Source organism: Neltuma alba, unplaced genomic scaffold (genome assembly GCF_004799145.2).
Source record: "Neltuma alba isolate B1F8T4 unplaced genomic scaffold, ASM479914v2 tig00003186_pilon, whole genome shotgun sequence".
NCBI lineage: Eukaryota > Viridiplantae > Streptophyta > Magnoliopsida > Fabales > Fabaceae > Neltuma > Neltuma alba.
In genome coordinates, this window is record NW_021633177.1 from 266,160 (window position 1) to 286,699 (window position 20,540).

At 37.5% G+C, this 20,540-nt stretch overlaps 1 protein-coding gene and 1 pseudogene across 1 annotated transcript; one reads left to right on the plus strand and one right to left on the minus strand.

The window, feature by feature from the left end:
- The first annotated feature begins 1,802 nt into the window (after nt 1–1,802).
- Nucleotides 1,803–9,404, plus strand: LOC114740588 (DExH-box ATP-dependent RNA helicase DExH12-like; annotated as a pseudogene).
- Nucleotides 9,405–16,447: 7,043 nt separating this feature from the next.
- Nucleotides 16,448–17,056, minus strand: LOC114740589 (B3 domain-containing protein At2g31420-like). The gene has a single exon (XM_028928759.1). It carries the CDS (start codon nt 17,054–17,056, stop codon nt 16,448–16,450), a length of 609 nt encoding a protein of 202 aa, XP_028784592.1.
- Between the last annotated feature and the right edge of the window lie 3,484 nt (nt 17,057–20,540).

A 20,540-nucleotide genomic window follows, 5' to 3' on the forward strand; every position in this document is an offset into this window, starting at 1 on the left:
CATAATACATGGAAGAGTGAGTGTTAATTTTTTTATCTGGACAATTTAACCCCCATATGAACAGTAAAAGCAAGTGTTAGTAAGAATATCTGGAATAAGAAAACTAAAAATATAAATAATTTTATTGATAACGACAATATTCGTTATTTTATATAAGAATAAAACAATATATTACTAATAATAATAAAACAGTACCTGTCTCCAAGCTCAAGGGTTTTTAATCTACGGGTTGGCAGTTGGGAATACTTCCAACCCCAGTTTAAAGGTTTTTCTTTTCCAATCAAATTAGGATGTTTTTAAAATTACTGATTTACCTTGTTATTTTGGCCGTCGATTAAGAGGAAATAAGGATTAAAAAGCATTGAGCAGTGGAGATAGGATAGCGAAGTTTCAAAGTTTAATATGGCATTCCCTGCAAAACATTAAGTGGGATTATGTTAAAAGCTAAGACATATCCATTTAAGTAGTCGCTTGACACTTTTTATATAAGTGGCCGCTCAGTTGTGAACTATATACATATATTACTTCAGAGGAAACTAAACATATATATCACCATTTTTTGGGTTCTATAATTATATTAATTATCTTGCTTTCTTTTTTAACTATGTTACATTTAATCTATATTTTTTCCAAAATATTTTGTCAGACGCATATAGAAGATAACATTATGAGAAGAAATTACAGAAAACAGACGAAATTTGTATCTAATTGTCAACAATCCATGCTAACATATACATACTTGGAAAGAAAAAACAAAGCAAAGTTATTTTTGGACTTGATGCCTGGTTCATATATAAATTGCAATTATTTGGTTGCCATGAATAGGTAATGACGGGTAATCGAAAGACAAACACAAACAAGGAATTGGACGGTGGCCAGAGCGTTACTTGTAATACTTGGGCTTGTGGGCTTTGGAGTCATTTTGAAATAAAGCGGGCTTGAGTTTCATGATAGGCCGCAAAAGAAAAAACAATGTATTAATAACTTAACAAGCCAATTTTCTTTCCCAAAAAAAGCAACTATCCCCGGGCAGGATGGGGTGACCCGGTCCTGTGTCCCATCTTGTCTTATTACTCATTTTGTTCAGTCAATCTTGTCCTGAATTTTTTCTAATCTTGTCCTAAATCGATCAGGACTGAGATGAGATTAAATTTTTTGTTGTCCCGTCCTAAATCTATCGAGACCAAGATGAGATGATCAGAATGTGACATTTTGAACATCCTAATAGCTACTATGTGTTTTTAATCCTTTTATTTTTCTTTCATACTGAATATATGAGTTAGTTAAGTGATTGTATTTGGATATGCCCACCCCCCATTCGCCCAACTCACTGTTCCTTCCATTGTTAATATCATCAGGTAGTACATCGGGTATGCTCTGCAAAAATTATAGCATCTGGTTTGGTTCAGGTTTGAAGGCCAAGAAGGAAATGCGTTCCTGGGTCATGTCCATATAGCTCACAGGGGTAGGGGAGGAACACAGGAAGTGAAGGCGAGGCAGAAAAGAGAACAAAGCAAAGAACCTTAAAATGGGAGTTTCGTACAAAGTTCATTTCTTTGAGCTTGAATTACTAAGATAAAATATTCAGAGTCCAGACTAAGGGGAAGCAAATTTGAGATAAGAGGATCACAGAAAATAGAAGAACAAATGAAAAAAGTAAACAAAATCCAACAATAAAGTAAAGATAAATTCTATAACTAGCATGGATTCAATTTAAGAAACCGTTTAAAGGGAGAGAGACTTACGTAGATCTGGTATTAAAAAAAAAAGAGGAAGAAAGTGGAAGTGGGGAGGTATATCAGATGAACAAGTGGGATGCAACTGGAATTCGAGGTGTTTTCACGAGCTTGATAGACGAGCTCATACTACTCATATCAGTGAGGTCGTGAGAACGACAGGGAAGGATAATATGTTGGCAGTAAGTTATCACGATGCTTGTCTTACTTAACGGTAGGGATTAATGGACCAAACAGGAGAAAATTAAAGGATCTAATGAAATGAAAAGAAACCACCAGGACCTGAATCCAAACTGATAAAAATTTTAAGGACCTCCAAGTTAGTTTTCCCTTTTAATGAAGCCCATTCAGGCTCCCATATTCTTGGGATCTTTCGGGATTCCTCTGGTCAGGGTTCTGGCGGGAACGATTCCCAGTTTACAGGGTTTCTCTTCATGGCGCCGAGGCACACGCTCGATTCAAACAGCGAGATCATCGTGCGACCTCGAGTGTAGTCCTCACCACAGACACTCGACCACGGAACGCTTACGAGCCCACTGGGGAGCCCGAATCACTGTGGGGCAAGATTGACCCTAAAAGCTTCTATGACGGAGCTTATAGGGGCAAGCCGCTGGAACTACACAAGAAGCTGGAGGAAGCGAGATGAAGAAGAAGAAAGGACGTGACCCTATTGCAGAACCTCCTCCCAATTTTGCAGAGCAAGAGACGCCGGCTTCAAGAAAAAAGTGTCCTAACTTCCACAGAGGAAGGCGTTTGTCAACCAAAAACGAAGGAAACCAGAGCTGCGTATGAAGCTATGCTCAGTGTCATTCAACAACAGTTGGGTGGGCAGCCGCTGAGTATGGTTAGTGGTGCTGCTGACGAAATTTTGGCGGTACTGAAGAACGAGACCATCAAAAACCCCGATAAGAAGAAGGAGATCGAGAAGCTTTTAAACCCTATCCCCAACCTGCCAACAATATATTTGATCAGCTTCTATCCACTGGTAGGCTCATGACCGATTATCAAGAGGGAGGTGATGCTCCCGGGTCTGCTACAGCTAATGGTGACGATGCCCTAGATGATAATGTGGGTGTTGCAGTTGAGTTTGAGGAGAATGAGGAGGAGGAGGAGAGTGATCTTGATATGGTGCAAGAGGAGGAAGAGGGTGATGATGATGTTGTGGAACCAAATGGGGGCGGGGCTATGCAAATGGTTGGTGGTATGGATGATGATGATATGCAGGACGCGAATGAGGGGATGAGCCTCGATGTTGAGGACATTGGTGCTTATTGGCTTCAAAGAAAAATATCCCAAGCTTTTGAGCGGCAGATTGATCCGCAGCGATGCCAGAAACTTGCAGAAGAGGTGCTTTAGATACTGGCTGAAGGTGATGATAGGGAAGTGGAAACTAAGCTGTTAGTCCATCTTCAGTTTGACAAATTCAGCCTTGTCAAGTTCCTAGTGCGCAACCGGCTGAAGATTGTGTGGGGTACTCGTTTGGCGAGGGCAGAAGACCAGGATGAGAGGAAGAAAATTGAGGAGGAAATGATGGGATTAGGTCCTGTGTTGGCCTCAATAGTGGAGCAGTTGCATGCTACAAGGGCGACTGCAAAGGAGAGGCAAAAGAACTTGGAAAAAAGTATAAGAGAAGAAGCATGCCGATTAAAGGATGAGAGCACTGGAGATGGGGACATAGGGAGGAGGGGGCTTGCTGATAGGGATGCTGAGAGTGGCTGGTTAAAAGGTCAGCGCCAACTGCTTGACCTGGAGAGCCTTGCTTTTGATCAAGGTGGTTTTTTTATGGCCAAAAAGAAGTGTGACCTTCCAGACGGGTCTTATAGGCTTCTCAGCAAGGGGTATGAAGAAATTCATGTACCAGCATTGAAGGCTAAGCCAATTGACTCTAATGAGAAATTTATCAAGATATCTGCCATGCCTGATTGGGCACAACCAGCATTTAAAGGAATGACCCAGTGGAACAGGGTGCAGAGTAAGGTTTATGAGACTGCTCTCTTTAATCCAGACAATATTCTTCTCTGCGCTCCAGCAGGGGCTGGGAAGACTAATGTTGCTGTTCTCACTATACTTCAGCAGATTGCACTGCACAGAAATTCTGATGGTTCATTTAACCATAATGATCATAAAATTGTCTATGGCACCTATGAAAGCCCTTGTTGCAGAAGTGGTTGGAAATTTGTCTAATCGTTTGCAGAATTATGATGTCAAAGTTAGAGAGCTCAGTGGAGACGAGATATTGACCCTCCAACAGATAGAAGAAACCCAAATTACTGTCACAACTCTTGAGAAGTGGGATATAATTACTCGAAATTCTGGTGATCGTGCCTGCACACAACTTGTAAAACTTCTTATCATTGATGAAATTCATCTTCTTCATGATAATCGAGGACCTGTTCTTGAAAGTATTGGTGCTAGAACTGTAAGGCAGATTGAAACAACAAAGGAACATATTCGACTGGTGGGATTGTCTGCTACTCTTCCTAACTATGTAGATGTGGCTTTGTTTTTACGTGTTGACCTCCAGAAAGGGTTGTTCTATTTTGATAATAGTTATAGACCTGTCCCGCTTTCTCAACAATACATTGGAATTACAGTAAAGAAGCCTCTTCAGAGATTCCAGTTGATGAATGATATCTGTTATGAGAAAGTAATGGCTGTAGCCGGAAAGCATCAGGTTCTCATATTTGTCCATTCGAGGAAAGAAACTGCCAAGACAGCTCGTGCTATCCGGGATACTGCACTTGCAAATGATACGCTTGGTAGGTTTCTTAAAGAAGGTAGTGCTAGCCGGGAGATTCTCCATACTCGTACTGATCTTGTGAAGAGCAATGATCTTAAAGATCTTCTTCTATATGGATTTGCAATTCATCATGCTGGTATGACTAGGACTGACCGCCAGCTTGTTGAGGATCTCTTTGCTGATGGACACGTACAAGTTCTAGTTTCCACTGCAACTCTTGTGTGGGGTGTGAATCTCCCTGCCCGTTCGGTGGTTATTGAAGGGACACAGATCTAAAATCCAGAAAAGGGTGCCTGGACTGAACTCAGTCCTCTTGATGTGATGCAGAAGCTGGGTCGTGCTGGGAGGCCCCAGTATGACTCATATGCAGAGGGAATAATCATTACTGGCCACGGTGAATTGCAATATTATCTATCCCTCATGAACCAGCAACTCCCTATTGAAAGCCAGTTTGTGTCTAAGTTGGCTGATCAGTTGAATGCAGAAATTGTTCTTGGCACTGTTCAAAATGCTAGGGAAGTATGTAATTGGATTGGATACACTTATTTGTATGTACGTATGATCCGAAATCCTTCGCTCTATGGTTTGGCTCCTGATATTCTCACGAGAGATATAGCAGTGGAGGAAAGGAGGGCTGATCTGGTAAGTTCTACCGTACTCTTTGCTTATCATTGCTCATTATTATTTGGATAAGACAAATTTGTCTGCAATTTTTTGGGTTGTTTTAGTGCAATAGTAATGCCAGTGACTGATAGAATAAAATATGATGAATTGCTTAAACTTGCGGGCACTCAAATTGCTTGAGTTCATTTTTTCCAGGACTAAATACAATCTAATCATATTATATTTCAAAGTCATGGTGCACGCTTAACATCTATGTTGGATGATATCATATGAGCTGCTATCATGTTCTGATAAGTCTCAAGTTTTCTATAAATTGATATGAGATATTAGAAGTTTTGGGTTTCAAAATGAGATACACGAAGATCTCCCTATGCTAAAAATGATGTACTGGGCCTCCTACGGACGGTAGATTAAATAATTAGAAGTCAGGAGAAATATTTCCTCAAGTGGGCTGTGCATGGCCCAGGCCAGTCATGGCTTGGATACTTTCCAGATATCATAAGTGCTGTCTGTATTCGAAATCACACAATTGCTGTGATTCAAATTGTGTGATTTCAATAAGCAGTCCCCCCACCCCCAAAAAAAAAAGGGAAAAAAACTTACACACGCATGCTAATAATGCTTATTAAGTTGTTTTTCATCCTCATTGTGGCTGATAGTGATCTATCTTATTGAATTTCTGCAGATTCATTCAGCTGCAACCATCTTGGATAAAAATAATTTGGTCAAGTATGACAGGAAAAGTGGATACTTGGGACGCATTGCAAGTTATTATATAACTCGTGGAACAATATCCACATATAATGAGCATTTGAAACCTGCAATGGGTGATACAGAGCTTTGCCGGTTGTTCTCTTTGAGTGAAGAATTTAAATATGTAACTGTTAGACAGGATGAGAAGATGGAACTGGCAAAACTGTTGGATCGTGTTCCCATTCCCATCAAGGAAAGCCTGGAAGAGCCTAGTGCTAAGATTAATGCTTTGCTGCAAGTATACATTTCACAGTTAAAGCTTGAAGGGCTCTCTCTGACGTCTGATATGGTTTTTATAACTCAGGTAAAACTTTGTTCGCTTAACAATTAGTTAAATATTTGAAATTGAGGGTTGATGCAACATATATCTAACTCTCTCTCAGTGGATTAACTTAATTATCTTGTCCTCTGTGTATTGGCCATCATGCATGTATGTTTGTTAATTCATCTGTGTTTTGTTCTTTCTTTCAGAGTGCCGGACGGCTTCTGAGAGCACTTTTTGAGATTGTCTTAAAACGAAGTTGGGCACAGCTCGCTGAGAAGGCTTTAAACTTGTGCAAGATGGTAAACAAGAGAATGTGGAGTGTTCAAACACCTCTTCGTCAATTTAATGGAATCCCCAATGATATATTGATGAGGTTGGAGAAGAAAGATTTATCTTGGGAAAGGTATTATGACCTGTCGTCACAGGAAATTGGTGAGCTTATTCGACCACCAAAGATGGGAAGGACTCTTCATAAATTTATCCATCAGTTTCCAAAATTGAATCTTGCAGCATATTTTCAGCCAATTAAACGCACAGTTTTGAGGGTTGAGCTCACGATAACTCCAGATTTTATGTGGGAGGACCGAATTCATGGATATGTTGAGCCATTCTGGGTGATTGTGGAGGATAACGATGGGGAATATATTCTTCATCATGAGTATTTTATGCTAAAGAAACAGTATATTGATGAGGACCACACACTCAATTTCACAGTGCCAATTTATGAACCACTTCCACCGCAGTGCTTTATCCGTGTTGTCTCTGATAGATGGCTTGGTTCGCAAACCATTTTGCCTGTTTCTTTCAGGCACCTCATCTTGCCTGAAAGGTATCCGCCACCAACTGAGTTATTGGATCTGCATCCACTGCGGGTTTCTGCCTTGAGAAATTCATCATATGAAGCTATCTATCAGGAATTTAAGCATTTTAATCCTGTCCAGACACAAGTATTCACAGTTCCATATAATTCCGATGACAATGTCTTAGTGGCTGCTCCAACAGGGAGTAGAAAGACTATATGTGCTGAATTTGCTATCTTGAGAAATCTGCAAAAGTGACGTGATGGTGTCATGCGTGTTGTTTATATTGCACCAATTGAAGCTCTTGCAAAGGAGCGCTCTCGTGATTGGGTGAGGAGATTTAAAGATGGTCTTAATTTGCGGGTGGTTGAATTGACGGGAGAAACAGCAACTGACTTGAAACTTCTTGAGAAAGGTCATATTATCATCAGTACCCCAGAGAAATGGGATGCTCTGTCCCGCCCTGGAAACAACGGAAACATATTCAGCAAGTTGGTTTCTTCATAATCGATGAGCTCCGCTTAATTGGGGGTAAGGGAGGTCCTATTTTGGAGATGATTGTCTCCAGGATGAGATATATTGCCAGTCAAGCTGAAAACAAGATCCGTATTGTTGCCTTGTCTACATCTCTTGCAAATGCAAAAGATCTAGGAGAATGGATGGGAGCTACATCTCATGGTCTTTAATTTTCCCCCTGGTGTTCGTCCTGTGCCTTTGGAAATACATATTCAGGGGAAAGATATTGCTAATTTTGAGGCAAGGATGCAGGCAATGACCAAACTGAGTTATACCGCAATTGTTCAACATGCCAAGAATGGGACACCTGCTCTTGTTTTTGTACCTACAAGGAAGCATGTGCGGCTTACAGCTGTGGATTCTAATGCAGACAGTGGAGAGAAGCCCTTCTTATTGCGGGCTCCAGTGTAGCTTGAACCTTTCCTTGATGGGATTAAAGATGAAATGTTGAAAGTCACTTTACGGCAAGGAGTGGGATACTTGCATGAGGGCTTAAGCAACATTGATCGTGAAGTTTTAATGCAGCTATTTGAAGCTGGGTGGATTCAGGTCTGTGTTTTGAGCAGCTCATTGTGTTGGGGAGTGACATTATCAGCCCATTTGGTAGTCGTGATGGGTACACAATTCTACGATGGACGGGAAAATGCACAGTCAGATTACCCTGTCACTGATCTTCTGCAAATGATGGGTCATGCCAGTAGGCCTCTGATTGACAACTCAGGAAAATGTGTCGTCCTGTGTCATGCACCTCGTAAGGAGTACTACAAGAACTTCTTGTATGAAGCATTCCTGTTGAAAGCCATCTTCATCACTTCTTGCATGATAACTTGAATGCTGAAATAGTTGCTGGAATTATTGAGAACAAGCGAGATGCTGTTGATTATCTTACATGGACTTTTTTGTACAGGAGGCCGACGCAAAATCCCAACTATCACAATCTACAAGGAGTTAGTCACAGGCATCTTTCTGATCACCTCTCAGAGCTTGGGGAAAATACATTAAGTGACTTAGAAGCAAGCAAATGTCTTGCAATTGAGGATGACATGGACCTTTCTCCCCTCAATCTTGGGATGATAGCATCATACTATCACATCAGTTACACAACTATTGAATGGTTTTCTTCCTCTCTGACATCTAAAACGAGGACGAAAGGCATGTTGGAGGTTTTGTCCTCTGCCTCAGAGTATGCTCAGATTCCAATACGACCTGGGGAGGAAGAGGCGGTTCGTAGGTTGATTAATCACCAGAGGTTTTCTTTTGACAACCCTAAAGTTACCGACCCCCACAACAAAACTAATGCTTTGCTTCAGGCCCACTTCCCCAGGCAATCTATAGGTGGGAACCTTGCATTGGACCAGCGTGAAGTGCTTCTTTCTGCAAATAGGCTGCTCCAGGCAATGGTTGATGTGATCTCAAGCAATGGATGGCTGAGCCTGGCTCTTCTTACTATGGAAGTTAGTCAAATGGTGACACGTGGACTGTGGAATACTGATTCCATGCTTCTACAGCTTCCCCACTTCACAAAGGAGCTTGCTAAGAGATGCCTGGAGCACCCTAAGAAAATTGAATCGGTGTTTGATTTAGTGGAGATGGAGGATGACGAGAGGTGTGAACTATTGCAGATGTCTGAATCGCAGCTGTCAGATATTGCGCAGTCTTGCAATCGTTTCCCTAACATCGATATGTCATATGAGGTACTGGAAAGTGACTCTGTGCGGGTTGGGGAGGATGTAACAGTCCTAGTGACTGTTGAACGTGATCTTGGGGGGAGGCCTGAAGTCGGACCTGTTGATGCCCTTGTTGTTGGTGATACTAAGAATAACTTGTTGCTTGCTATTAAAAGGGTTTCCCTTCAACGGAAGTTGAAAGCAAAACTGGATTTTGCTTGTCCCTCTGAAGTTGGAAAGAAATCCTATACTATTTACTTGATTTGTGACTCTTACTTGATGAGGCTTAGTGACAGAGAATGAGAGGGTGCTATTCTCGTAGTAGTTCTCTGTTTTTTGGCGTGACTTCTGGTTTTGTAGTGAGTCTACTTCAGAATTTTCTTGGTAAATCTAACGCGCACAATTGGCGGTTCTTTCTTTCTTTCTTTGTTTTTTTTTTCTTTTGGGTGAGTAAATGATAAACTGGTCAGAGACCAAAAAAAAAAAAAAAAAACTACGCTAATCCAGACGAACTCGTCTTAGAGTCCCTATGCCCTGTAGATCCTTATGCAATTGCTCCTCCAAGACTATTGGGGGTATTACCCAATATGTTGCCCTTTGAGTCTGAAGGAAAGCTTGATGTGCCGTAATTGGCGGTTCTTTCTTTTGGCTTGCGTGAGAACTTATCGGATCCGGATCTTCTCAGCCGCCGTTTTCTCTGTCCCTCAGAAGCTTAATATCCTACCCGTCCAGTTGATCTGACGGCCTGCATAAAGACATCTCATGAAGCTTTTTAGAATCGCATCTGAACCATCCATCTTTGACATAACCTGGTCGTTCATTTAATTGCATATTCTGCGAAATCCCTTCAGGGTTCAAAGTGCCATTTTCCGTCAAAGTTCCATCCCCGGGCAATGCAGACAGGAAGCTCTGTCGTCCCGTCACCCATCGTTGGAAAATATGAGTGAATCCCCATAGCTTTGCTGAAAGTAGTTTATTCAGGTATCTACATTACACCTCTTCCTCCATATCTTTCCCCTTCTTTTCCATCTCTCTCTTCCTCATTCTTGACAGTTTGAATGCCCAAGTAAGCAGAGGTTCTTTCTAGAAAATTAGCAATGTTATTGCATTTAAATTAGAATCTTTTGTATGCTACTGTTAAAATCTAAGATGACCTGTGCTGCTTTGGGCATATAAGCGAAGCAACTGTGCTAAGATTCTTTAAAGCATAATTTTTGTTCTAATTTTCACATTGAGTTTCTTTTTGGTTTGCATCGCATGATAATTTCATGGAACTATTATATTCTTCATTTATTTCCCCCCTTGATAAGCCATGCCGGTTTTGTATTGGATAACTTGTATTCTAAACGAAGTTTGCAAAATTTCAATGATGCCGATGGGTTGAAATTATTTGGCTGGATTAGCAATTTAGCATTACTTCATTGCTTTACTCTGTTTCCCCCGGATATTTCTGTATTTATTGAATCAAGTTATTTGGCACTTCATTGGACATCTTCTATCTCTTTCATGATTGTTTTGGAAAATGGAGAGAAGATGTGCAGTGCTCAATTAAAAGCATGATAGCAGAGCAAATTAGTCAAGGATTGTTTAATTTCTTCCTCTATAAATATGGAATGAGATTTATTTTGCTAATAAATAGCAATGTACAGCCTGATTTAACAAAAAAGGTTCAACTTATGACAACTCACAGACTTTAAATCTATTTGAGAACAATAAGATGCCTGTAAAGTAACAAATAACGAGACTATATATATTTTTCAAACTCTTTGACTGTAACAGCATTACACGAAACATTGCTCGAGATCAAACTAGACATACACAAGACAGTTTTGTTGTATGAAATATATTGCATTACAACTTTTTTATGACCACATACCAACATCTACATTGCTCTTCTTTAATTTCTTCCTTCTTGTTTGGTAAAGGTGCATCTTCAATAACAACATCAACAATGTCTAATCAATTCCTAGCAGGTGAAGGTCCATCTTCTATAGCCTCAACAATATTTAGTCAACATGAGAGATAATGTAGCTACCACCTGCAATAACAATTCAAATTCCAGCACTTACAGTCATTCAATCCACCGAGTTGTATTTTGTGTGACATAACAGCAACTTGTATTTTCTTTCATAGGACAACAAATTCTGTTTTGTCCACTATGACAGGTAGTTCAACATGTGTCAAGTTCTATTTCATTAAATACGGAAGAGAAAGTTATGTTTTGTTCAATCGGTCATTTCCAAAGGTAGCTTTTGCAGCAAACTTGGTCTCCTAGTTTGTTTAGGAGATGTGTAATCATTATTTGGAATCAATCTATCTATACTAATGTAACTTTGTCCAGTGACAATATCACAAAAGCTCTCATGGTGGAACACTCTATGGTCTAAAAAAAAAAAAGATTCACTCTGCAACTCTTAAAAGAACTTAAAAAAGCAATAAGCAATAAAAACTTCAAACTCACTCCTCTCCAGCATCTCTGAGTATGTTGATTAACTGGCTTGCAATTCCTAGTCTCTTCGATCATATCTTTAAATGGCTGCATAAACTAGAACAGAAGGTATTGAAGGCGCACAAAATTTGTGGAAGCCAAAGTTGTGGATGGATGATTATTGTTATCTGTAGATTACATTCACTGCCAATGTATTGACTCTCACTGATTGTACATAGAAAACTGGAGAAAATCATGATACGCCAACTAACAACTCAACTAAAAGGTCAGAATAACATCTCATTTGATTTTGTTGAAAAACAGAGAAATCATGGGACTGCAGGAGTATAGAGAGATACAAACAAAACCAGAAGATCTCCTTTCACCAAAATGATAAAAGAAAAACGGATAATTGACCAACATAATTTTTCCATCTAAATTAAAAGTGACAACTTCGCTCATCTTAAGATCGAGACAAACTTCCGAAGGTAATAGTTGCAACAAGAAGAAAAATGCAGATTTCCAGAAGTTTGCAAGCTATTCCCAAACAAAACTTGCTAAAGATACATTCCGACTAAAGGTGCACGTGAAAATAATCAGTCGGAAAAAAAAAATTGTAAATCAGAGGGATGAAAAAATTTACTGTCTTCAGGCCCGGGGAGATGCACATAAAATCCTACATGCCATCATTAATCATCTCCACCCTGTAATCGCTCATCCTCCTGATTTAATTAATCCAACCAAAAAAATTCAGAACAAGAACTTCAAGTTAATTAAATGGAAGGGGAAAAGGAAGAACAAGAAAAAGCATAGTTCAAAAAGGGATGGAGGAATAGTTGCGGCAAAGATATGAAGAGTTGAAATGAGGATACCTGCCCAAATAAGCTACTCTCAACAAATTCTCTCATAGTGCCCGACCGTGGGTGACGACAGAGCTCCTGTTTGCACCGCCGATGGGCATGGAACGTCACGAGAAACTGGAGTGTATTCGTGAAAGAAAGCGACAGGGATTTGGCAGAATATGAAATTGAATGAGCGGCCAGGATCATAACAAGACGAATGGCTTAGATGTGATTTTGAATGCTTTATGACGTGTCTCCTGGTGACCGTTCGGATGAAATGGACGGTCAAGAGTTGGAGATCCCGAGAGATGAGGAGAAAATGGCCACTGAGAGGATCTGTTCTCAGAACTTATCATGCTAATATTGCAGATGCCACTTCAAATGCGCGTTTGGATGAGCGGTTGTTGTTTATTTGCGCATCTGCTTCCCCTTGACTTTTAGTAGTTTATTTACATACGTTCTGTTAAGTTCGATTTGTTTAGCAAGAAGGTCCATTAAATTGCTACTTTTGTTGCGTCTGTGCCCCAAAACAGAGAGGGTGGGTGGATCTGTGGTATCTTTCCCGCGCTTCGCGTTTCTACGCTGAGAGGATGACGGATTCATTTTGTCCATATATGGATCCGATTGGGATGAACATGGACTCGTTTCTACGCTGAGAGGATGAGAGATTCATTTTGTCCATATATCATATATGGATCCGATTGGGATAAAAAGGGACTACAATTTTTTGAAGCTCGTTTCTCCGCTGAGAGGATGGGCGATTCATTTTGTCCGTGTATGGATCCGATTGAGATTAAAACGGACCGCAATTTTTGAAGCTTGGGTTCCTACTTAAATAACAAGGATCGAGGAATGTAAACCGGATATAACAGCTGCATAAAATCCCCATGTAACCCGTGATGAAATTATGTAGCAATTAAAAGCGCTCTTTAATTTTTTCAGGAGACTGGTGCTAATCAATACCGTCAGTGTATAATACAGAATTTATAATAAATCATGATACGGATAAATAATTTTTTTCTTAATTTAAAATTATTTAATCCATGGAAGAGCGAGTGTTAATTTTTTTTTTTCATTTGGGCAATTTAACGCTCATCACACAAGTCTTGAGGTATAAAATACACAATCTTTACTGTGACAAAGCGCTTGCCACCTTTGAGCCATATATAGGATATGTTTCGATTAATTTGACTTTTGAAAGAATTAGATTGAGTAAAAGTTAAATATGTTGATATGAATTGTGTTTGGATTAGATTTTATAAAAGTTAGTTTGTAGAAGTTAGATTGAGTAAAAAGTTGTTTGGATTATGACTGAATAGAAATAAATTTAGTTTATATAATTACCAAAATGGGTATAAGTTTTATTAGATAATAAAAAATAATAAAAAAATGAATTTACATAATACAATGAATTTAAATTAGCAAATTTAATTTGTAAAATTAGCAAATGAGTGAGTTTTATTAAATAATGATAAATGATTAAAAATAAATTTACACAATACTAGGTTTCAGCGTATGAGGCAGAGTAGTTTAGATGAAATAATGACAGATAAACGAGGGAGGAGTGAGAGAAAAATAAAAATCTGACAATTCCAATGGTCCTAAGCAAGATTTTCACTTGAATGAGTTACGGTAGATTAGCCTAATGCTAAGTAGAGCTGTCAATAAGGGCCAGCCCGGCCCTAAAGGGCTAGCCCTTGAAGAGCCAGGGCCTAAAAGGGCCAACCTTTTAAAACCCACATACCTTAAAATTATCTAATTATTAAAGCCCGACCCTTAGACATGCGGGCTCAGGGTTTAAAAGGGCTGGCCCTTTTATGTTATTTTTTAAAATTTAAATTCTTGTTAATTATTTTAAAATAAAAAATAAAACAACAAAACTTCTAAGATTTTGTATTCAAATTATAAATATACGTAAAAAAATTAGTGTTGTATAGGGAAAAAAAATTAAATGCCAATAAACTATTATCCAAAATTAAAAAAAAATCAAAATCTAACAAAAACACGAAAAACAAAAAGATAAAACCTAGCAGTTAAAGATTAACAATATCAACATAATTATTATCTTTATCTTCATCTTCATCAGTATCATCAAGATCAGTAATATTTGATTGTTCTGTACTATAAGTGAGCTCTTCTTTAGTGATAAAAATATTAAGGTTTTGTCTTCATTTACCTTATCTAAAATAAAACTATGCAGTAATTATAAGTACAAATAAGAGCTTGAACATTTGTTCGAATAAGAAAAAGTTTTACACTTTGTTAAGATATGTAAACCGATGGTAAATGAAGATCTACGAGCTATTATGGTGATTAAAATGTTAAGAATATCAGCTACCATTCTTGAAAGAATTGAAAATTGATTTTAATTGTTCCTCCACAAGTCCAAGACATCTAAGTCTTTTCAATTATCTAGCATGAGTATTGATTCTTCTAAGTATTTTTTTAATTTAAACTTATTCATAAAAGACTAATCTATAATTTTATAAATATCTTGATAATAATTAAAAAAATAGGCGGGCTTAAAAGGGCTAGCCCTTGGCCCTAAAGGGTTGGCCCTTTTATTTTTGAGCCCTACAGGGCTAGCCCTTTTAAGCCCAATTCCCTTTTAAACCACCTAAAATACAAGCCTGACCCTCTACTTAAAAGGGCTTAAAAGGGCTAGTCCGATGGGCTTGGCCCGTTTTGACGGCTCTAATGCTAAGCGCCTTTGAATCTAGCTTTTTGTCCCAAAACGCGATGCTGATAAGCTTCCCCAATCAGCGTCCAACCTTCTAAACGGGCTTACCATAAAAACAAGTCACTTTTGTGTCCTCAGGCCCAAACACAATGATAAGCTCTCAGTAAATGCAAGTGCTAATAAAAATACCTGGGATAAGAACACTAGAAATATAAATAATTTTACTGATAATGATAATATTCGTTATTTTATATAAAAATTAAAAAATTAATAATAATAATAATAATAAACAGTACCTGTCTTCAATAGGGTTATTAATCTACGGGTCGGCATTTGGGAGTATTTCTAACTTCAGTCTAGAGGTTTTTCTTTTCCAATCAAATTGGGAGGTTTTGAAAATTCCTGATTTACCTTGTTATTTTGGCCGTCGATTAAGAGGAACAAGGATTAAAAAGCGTTGTGTCGTGGAGATAGGATAGAGAAGTTTCAGAGTTTAATATATTCCTTGCAAAACATTGAGTAGGATTATGTTAGAACTTAAGACACATCCATTTAAGTAGTCACTTGACACTTTTCATATAAGTGGGCATTCAGTCATGTCCTGGGTGAGAGGATAGAGAAGTTTGGGCTTAAGCCCCGGCCCACTTGTCGGAGACGTGGAAGACCGGCTGCGAACACGGGAAGGGAGTGAGGAACGCTGGGATTGGCCATTCCTTCCTCTCCTCCACCGAATCCAACCATTGTCTTGCTTAATACGCAAAATTTACTCTTACATGTCTGTATATATGCAAGTAATGGAAAAATTGATCATATTCAAAGCTTCATGCCCTTGTAATCTATTACTTATTTCTCGGTTGTGAGACTACCTCTGTTTTTATCCTGAAAAACAGGGATACACAGAGTAACACAATTTACAACAATGTAAGATTGAAAAACAAAGATATAATATTAAAAAGTATCGGTTGCGCTTAATTAGTGGAGGCGGACGAAGTTATCGGATTATAAAGACTGGGTATTGCACTCTTGTTTCAATGCCCCAAATACATCATGAGATACTTCCAGCGCACTTTGAACGTAAGTAATGATCGGAACAGTTTGTAGAATACTACTACTGCAACTAATTGTAAGAAAGTTCTGGGATGTGCATTAAAAGCATAAATATATTATGGCAATAATGAGAGGATGATATGGATTGATGAACGGTCTTAGGACCATAGCTAATTCTTTCTACTTCCATGCAGTTACATTAAAATTCCAGCAAAGAGCAGACGTTCCCCAGGACAAGCGGATTACTTTTCACAGATGACAGAATGTAAACTGGATCTTCTTTCTTTGACTATCAGCAGCAACTAATTAGAATGGGTATCACAGAGGATATTGGCGCAGATTGAAAGGATTACCACGCGTGATGGTGGGATGATGCCAAATTGACAGATCGATCCTCCTTCACAAGAGCCATACCCACCAGCTTCTCTCCATCCCTGAAAGCCCAGCACTGAATGACATCTCCTTTTTTGAGGCCGTCTTCTGAGACCAGCGAGTTCCAGCCCTTCGTGAAGACATAAGATGAGCTAACTCGTTCTGGAGGATGAGAATCCTTGCGAACATCGCGTTGAAAAAAGCTCATCGGGCTTTCTTTGACACCACGTGTGATGGATTTATGCATGACAGGAACTTCAGTGCCCTTTCCTTGCCTCAGGTCCCCAGTCTCCTCATCATTCAAGAAGCGGAATGTCTCCAACTCATGGCAGAGCATGTTAAGCCTAGCTTGTTTTTTGCTGACATCCGATTCAGTCAGGATCTTCCGCATGCAAAGCAATTTTTCACATGCAGGAAATTTCTTGTTAATCTCGGCTTCAAAGTCTGGAGGTAAAGGCAAATTGAAGATCTCAGAAACTGGCTCATCAGGCTGACCACGCTTCTTTCTTCTCTTTTTCTCTAAGTTAACTTGGACCCATTCAGAGTTATTGAGTTCCCCCCACCTCTTGCCTTCAGATTGGGCCATCGAACGCAATCTGTTGATCAAGAATCAACGAAAAGAAGCTGGGTTACTTGAGCTGTGCTGAAGGCACTACGTGAGTGAAAACCAGTCAGAGATTGGTCAACTTATACTAGTGGAACAGGGAGGTCACTTTCAAATTCGGGCCCAACGCAAAACGCCGTCGTTCATCCGAGAGGAGAGAGAGAGCCATTTCAGCGCCCCACCCTCGTATAATAATTATGGTTGACAAAGAAATCCTGGGCGTCGACGCATGATAATCCTGAGGTGTGCACAAAAAAATTTCACTATTCCTGATTACATTGTATACACACACAGACCACATATGCATGCATGTTACCTTCAATCTCAAATATAAGAGAGCTATTCTATTGGAAAAAAAAACAAAAATAGAAGAGCTAGCTAGATATTCAACTTGATTATAAATATAAGATCATAATTTATTTTATCTCTTATATTTATTTATTTATTATAAAGTTGTCTACATGGTGATTGAACATGTTAAAAGAATTTTCATTCTAATACATATAGTTAACAAGATATTTTAAAATTAATTTATAACAAATAGTTAATTTAATTATTTTTAATAATAAAAAATTAGTTATCTAATTTTTATATTCATAAAAAGTGGTACTTATAAAAAAAACTCATCCAATCATAAATATAAAACTTATTTTATAATATAATTTAGATTATAAAGTAAATCTTACATTTTTCTTTAGCAGAAAGTTAGAGGGTCCTTTCCCTCCAAAAAAGCGTCAAGCGTGTCTGCTATCATCCAATTGCTTTGATTAATATTGAGAACTTTTTTTTTTAAATAATATTAAAGGTGACTTAATTAGTCCATTTTTATTTAGAAGACATCAACTTTAATTTTCATGATCTCTAAATTTATTGTTCTTAATTCTTAGATTATACCGTAGCATTCAGTATTCAATAAATCAGAATATTTTAATAAAGAAATGGTATATTCTATATTGATTGTATATTTTAATAAAAAATTATATATTTTTTTAAAAAAATTTACAAACCAAATGATTTAGGTTAGAATCTGTTCAAATTCAAATATATCAATTTGACTTATTTATTTAAATTTATCTGATATCTCACTAGTATTTGAATGAATTTTTTAATACGTAAACTTAAATGCTTAAATTACAATATCTTAGTATAATGTTTTTGACTCTCTGCAAGTATATATTATCAAGGAAAAGGATCAAGCAAAAAGAAATATTTTTAAGAAAACCATGTTTTCTATTAAATACAGTCTATACCTAAAAATAGGATTTTTATGAATAATAAAATCATATTACTATCCTACCTCTGATTCTTAATATAAGAACTTATTTGATTTTAAATTTGATTTTAAATATATGACTTTAATCTATTTTGTCTCTCATATTTATCTATTTTTTCAAGATAGTCTTTATAGTAGTTGCACATATTAAATTTTTTATCAAATAATACTTTATTAATAAGAATATTTTTAGAAAGACAATACCTATTTATTATAAATAACTAATTTAACTAATTTTTTTAATATACTCAAATTAACTAGTTAACTTTTATATCAAGAACGGATGTAGTAATAAATCTACATAGTACAAAAAGGCATATGAATGGTACAAATTTTAAAAATTACATATTTAATAAACTTTTATTATTCATGGTCGTGGTCGGGGTTGGTTGAAGCCAGGGAAGAAAGAGTTGGTTTCAAAAGCTCCGGGATTGTCTAGAAAAAGCTATTATTGAGAAAGAGTTTGGCAAAAAAGTTAAGGAGGGAGACGGACGAGGGGGGAGAGGTGGATTCCGAGTCAAAAGGGTGAGGACGAATCTCTCGAGCAGAATATTGTTTAAATTAAAATATTAAACTCATGTAAATTAAATGGGCGACAGTTCGGCATACACATCAGATTAAATTCAGTGATGTGGCTAATTTTTATTAGGCAGAGCATGGATGATGTGGTGTTCTGGGTGTATATAAGAATTTCTCCTCCCCCTCAACTCTCTCTCTCCTGTCAGATTTCTTCACTGTTCACAAGCTCTCCCTTTGCCACGTAAATCATGGTCCCGCAAATACAAAAAATGACAAGTGCAGCCCATGGGTCTCACCCTGATCTCTCTCTGTTTTTTTTTTGCTTTTGTATCCCGCTCTCCTTCTCCACTCAACTCTCCCTCTCCTTTCAGATTTCTTCACTTTTCACAATCATTCTTTCCCATTCTCTCCCTTCAAAATACTAAATTTACATTCATCTAGTCTAATTTATTCCTTCTATACCCAAACATAAGATTTTTATGAATAATAAAATCATATTATTATACTACATTCAGTCCTTGATATAAGAACTTATTTGATTTTTAATCTGGTTTTAAATATAAGACCTGAATTCATTTTGTCTCTTATATTTATTAATTTTTTTAAGGTAGTCATTGTAATAGTTATACATATTAAATATTTTATCAAATAACATTTGATAGTAAGAATAATTTTAGGAAAATAATATCTATTTATTACAAATAACTAACTTAACTAATTTTCTTAATATACTCAAATTAGTCAACTAATTATTATACTAAGGACAAAAGGTAGTAATAGTTTTTTTAACTATTATTTCATATAGATAATGTATAAAAAGAAATTATAATAAATATATTAAATTTTATCAAAAATAAATCTATATGTAGTACAAAGGCATATGAATGTTACAAATTTTAAGAACTACATATTTAATAAAATTTTATTATTCATAAAATTTTCTTTTAGGTTAGTAATATATAAGATATATGACTTTATTCTCTGTCGCATAATTGCAATATTATTATACATAACATGTTATCTAATATATATGAGAAATATATATATATATTTGTGTCATTGTGTGTATTTAAAAAATAATTTGGCCTACCCCACGCAACGCCAACAATTGAAAAATAAAACAAGTACCTAAATAGTTTATTTTGATCATTCTTCTCTCCTATTGCCAGGTCATTTTTCGGTGGAGGGAAAAATTGAAGAAGATGAATGCAAGCGGTGAGCGAATGGGTAAGAGGGAGGTGTGATGTGTGAGCAAAACTGAAAGGAGAGAGAGTAGGGTGAGGAGAAGAGCGCGGGCGCATGGAAAAAAAGGAAGAGAGCAATAGCCGGACTCATGGGTTGGAACTTGTCATTTTCATATTGATTAGACTACATTTTACGTGCACTCACTCCCGGTTCACCCAAGAATTTTTCACTTTTCCTCGGGTGTTTTGACAATCTTATCTAGTGCTTAGGTTGTTGTTTCCTCTCGCTCTGTTTTTTCTTCTTCTCAGTTTTCTATTGCCGAGGACGAGGGATTCATTTTCTGTGGTATCTTTTCCGCGTTTCTCGTTTCTACGCTGAGAGGACGAGGGGTTCATTTTATCCATATATGGATCCGATTGAGATAAAAAAGGACCGCAATTTTTTGAAGCTTGGGTTCCTCCTTAAATAATGTGGATCGAGGAATGCAAA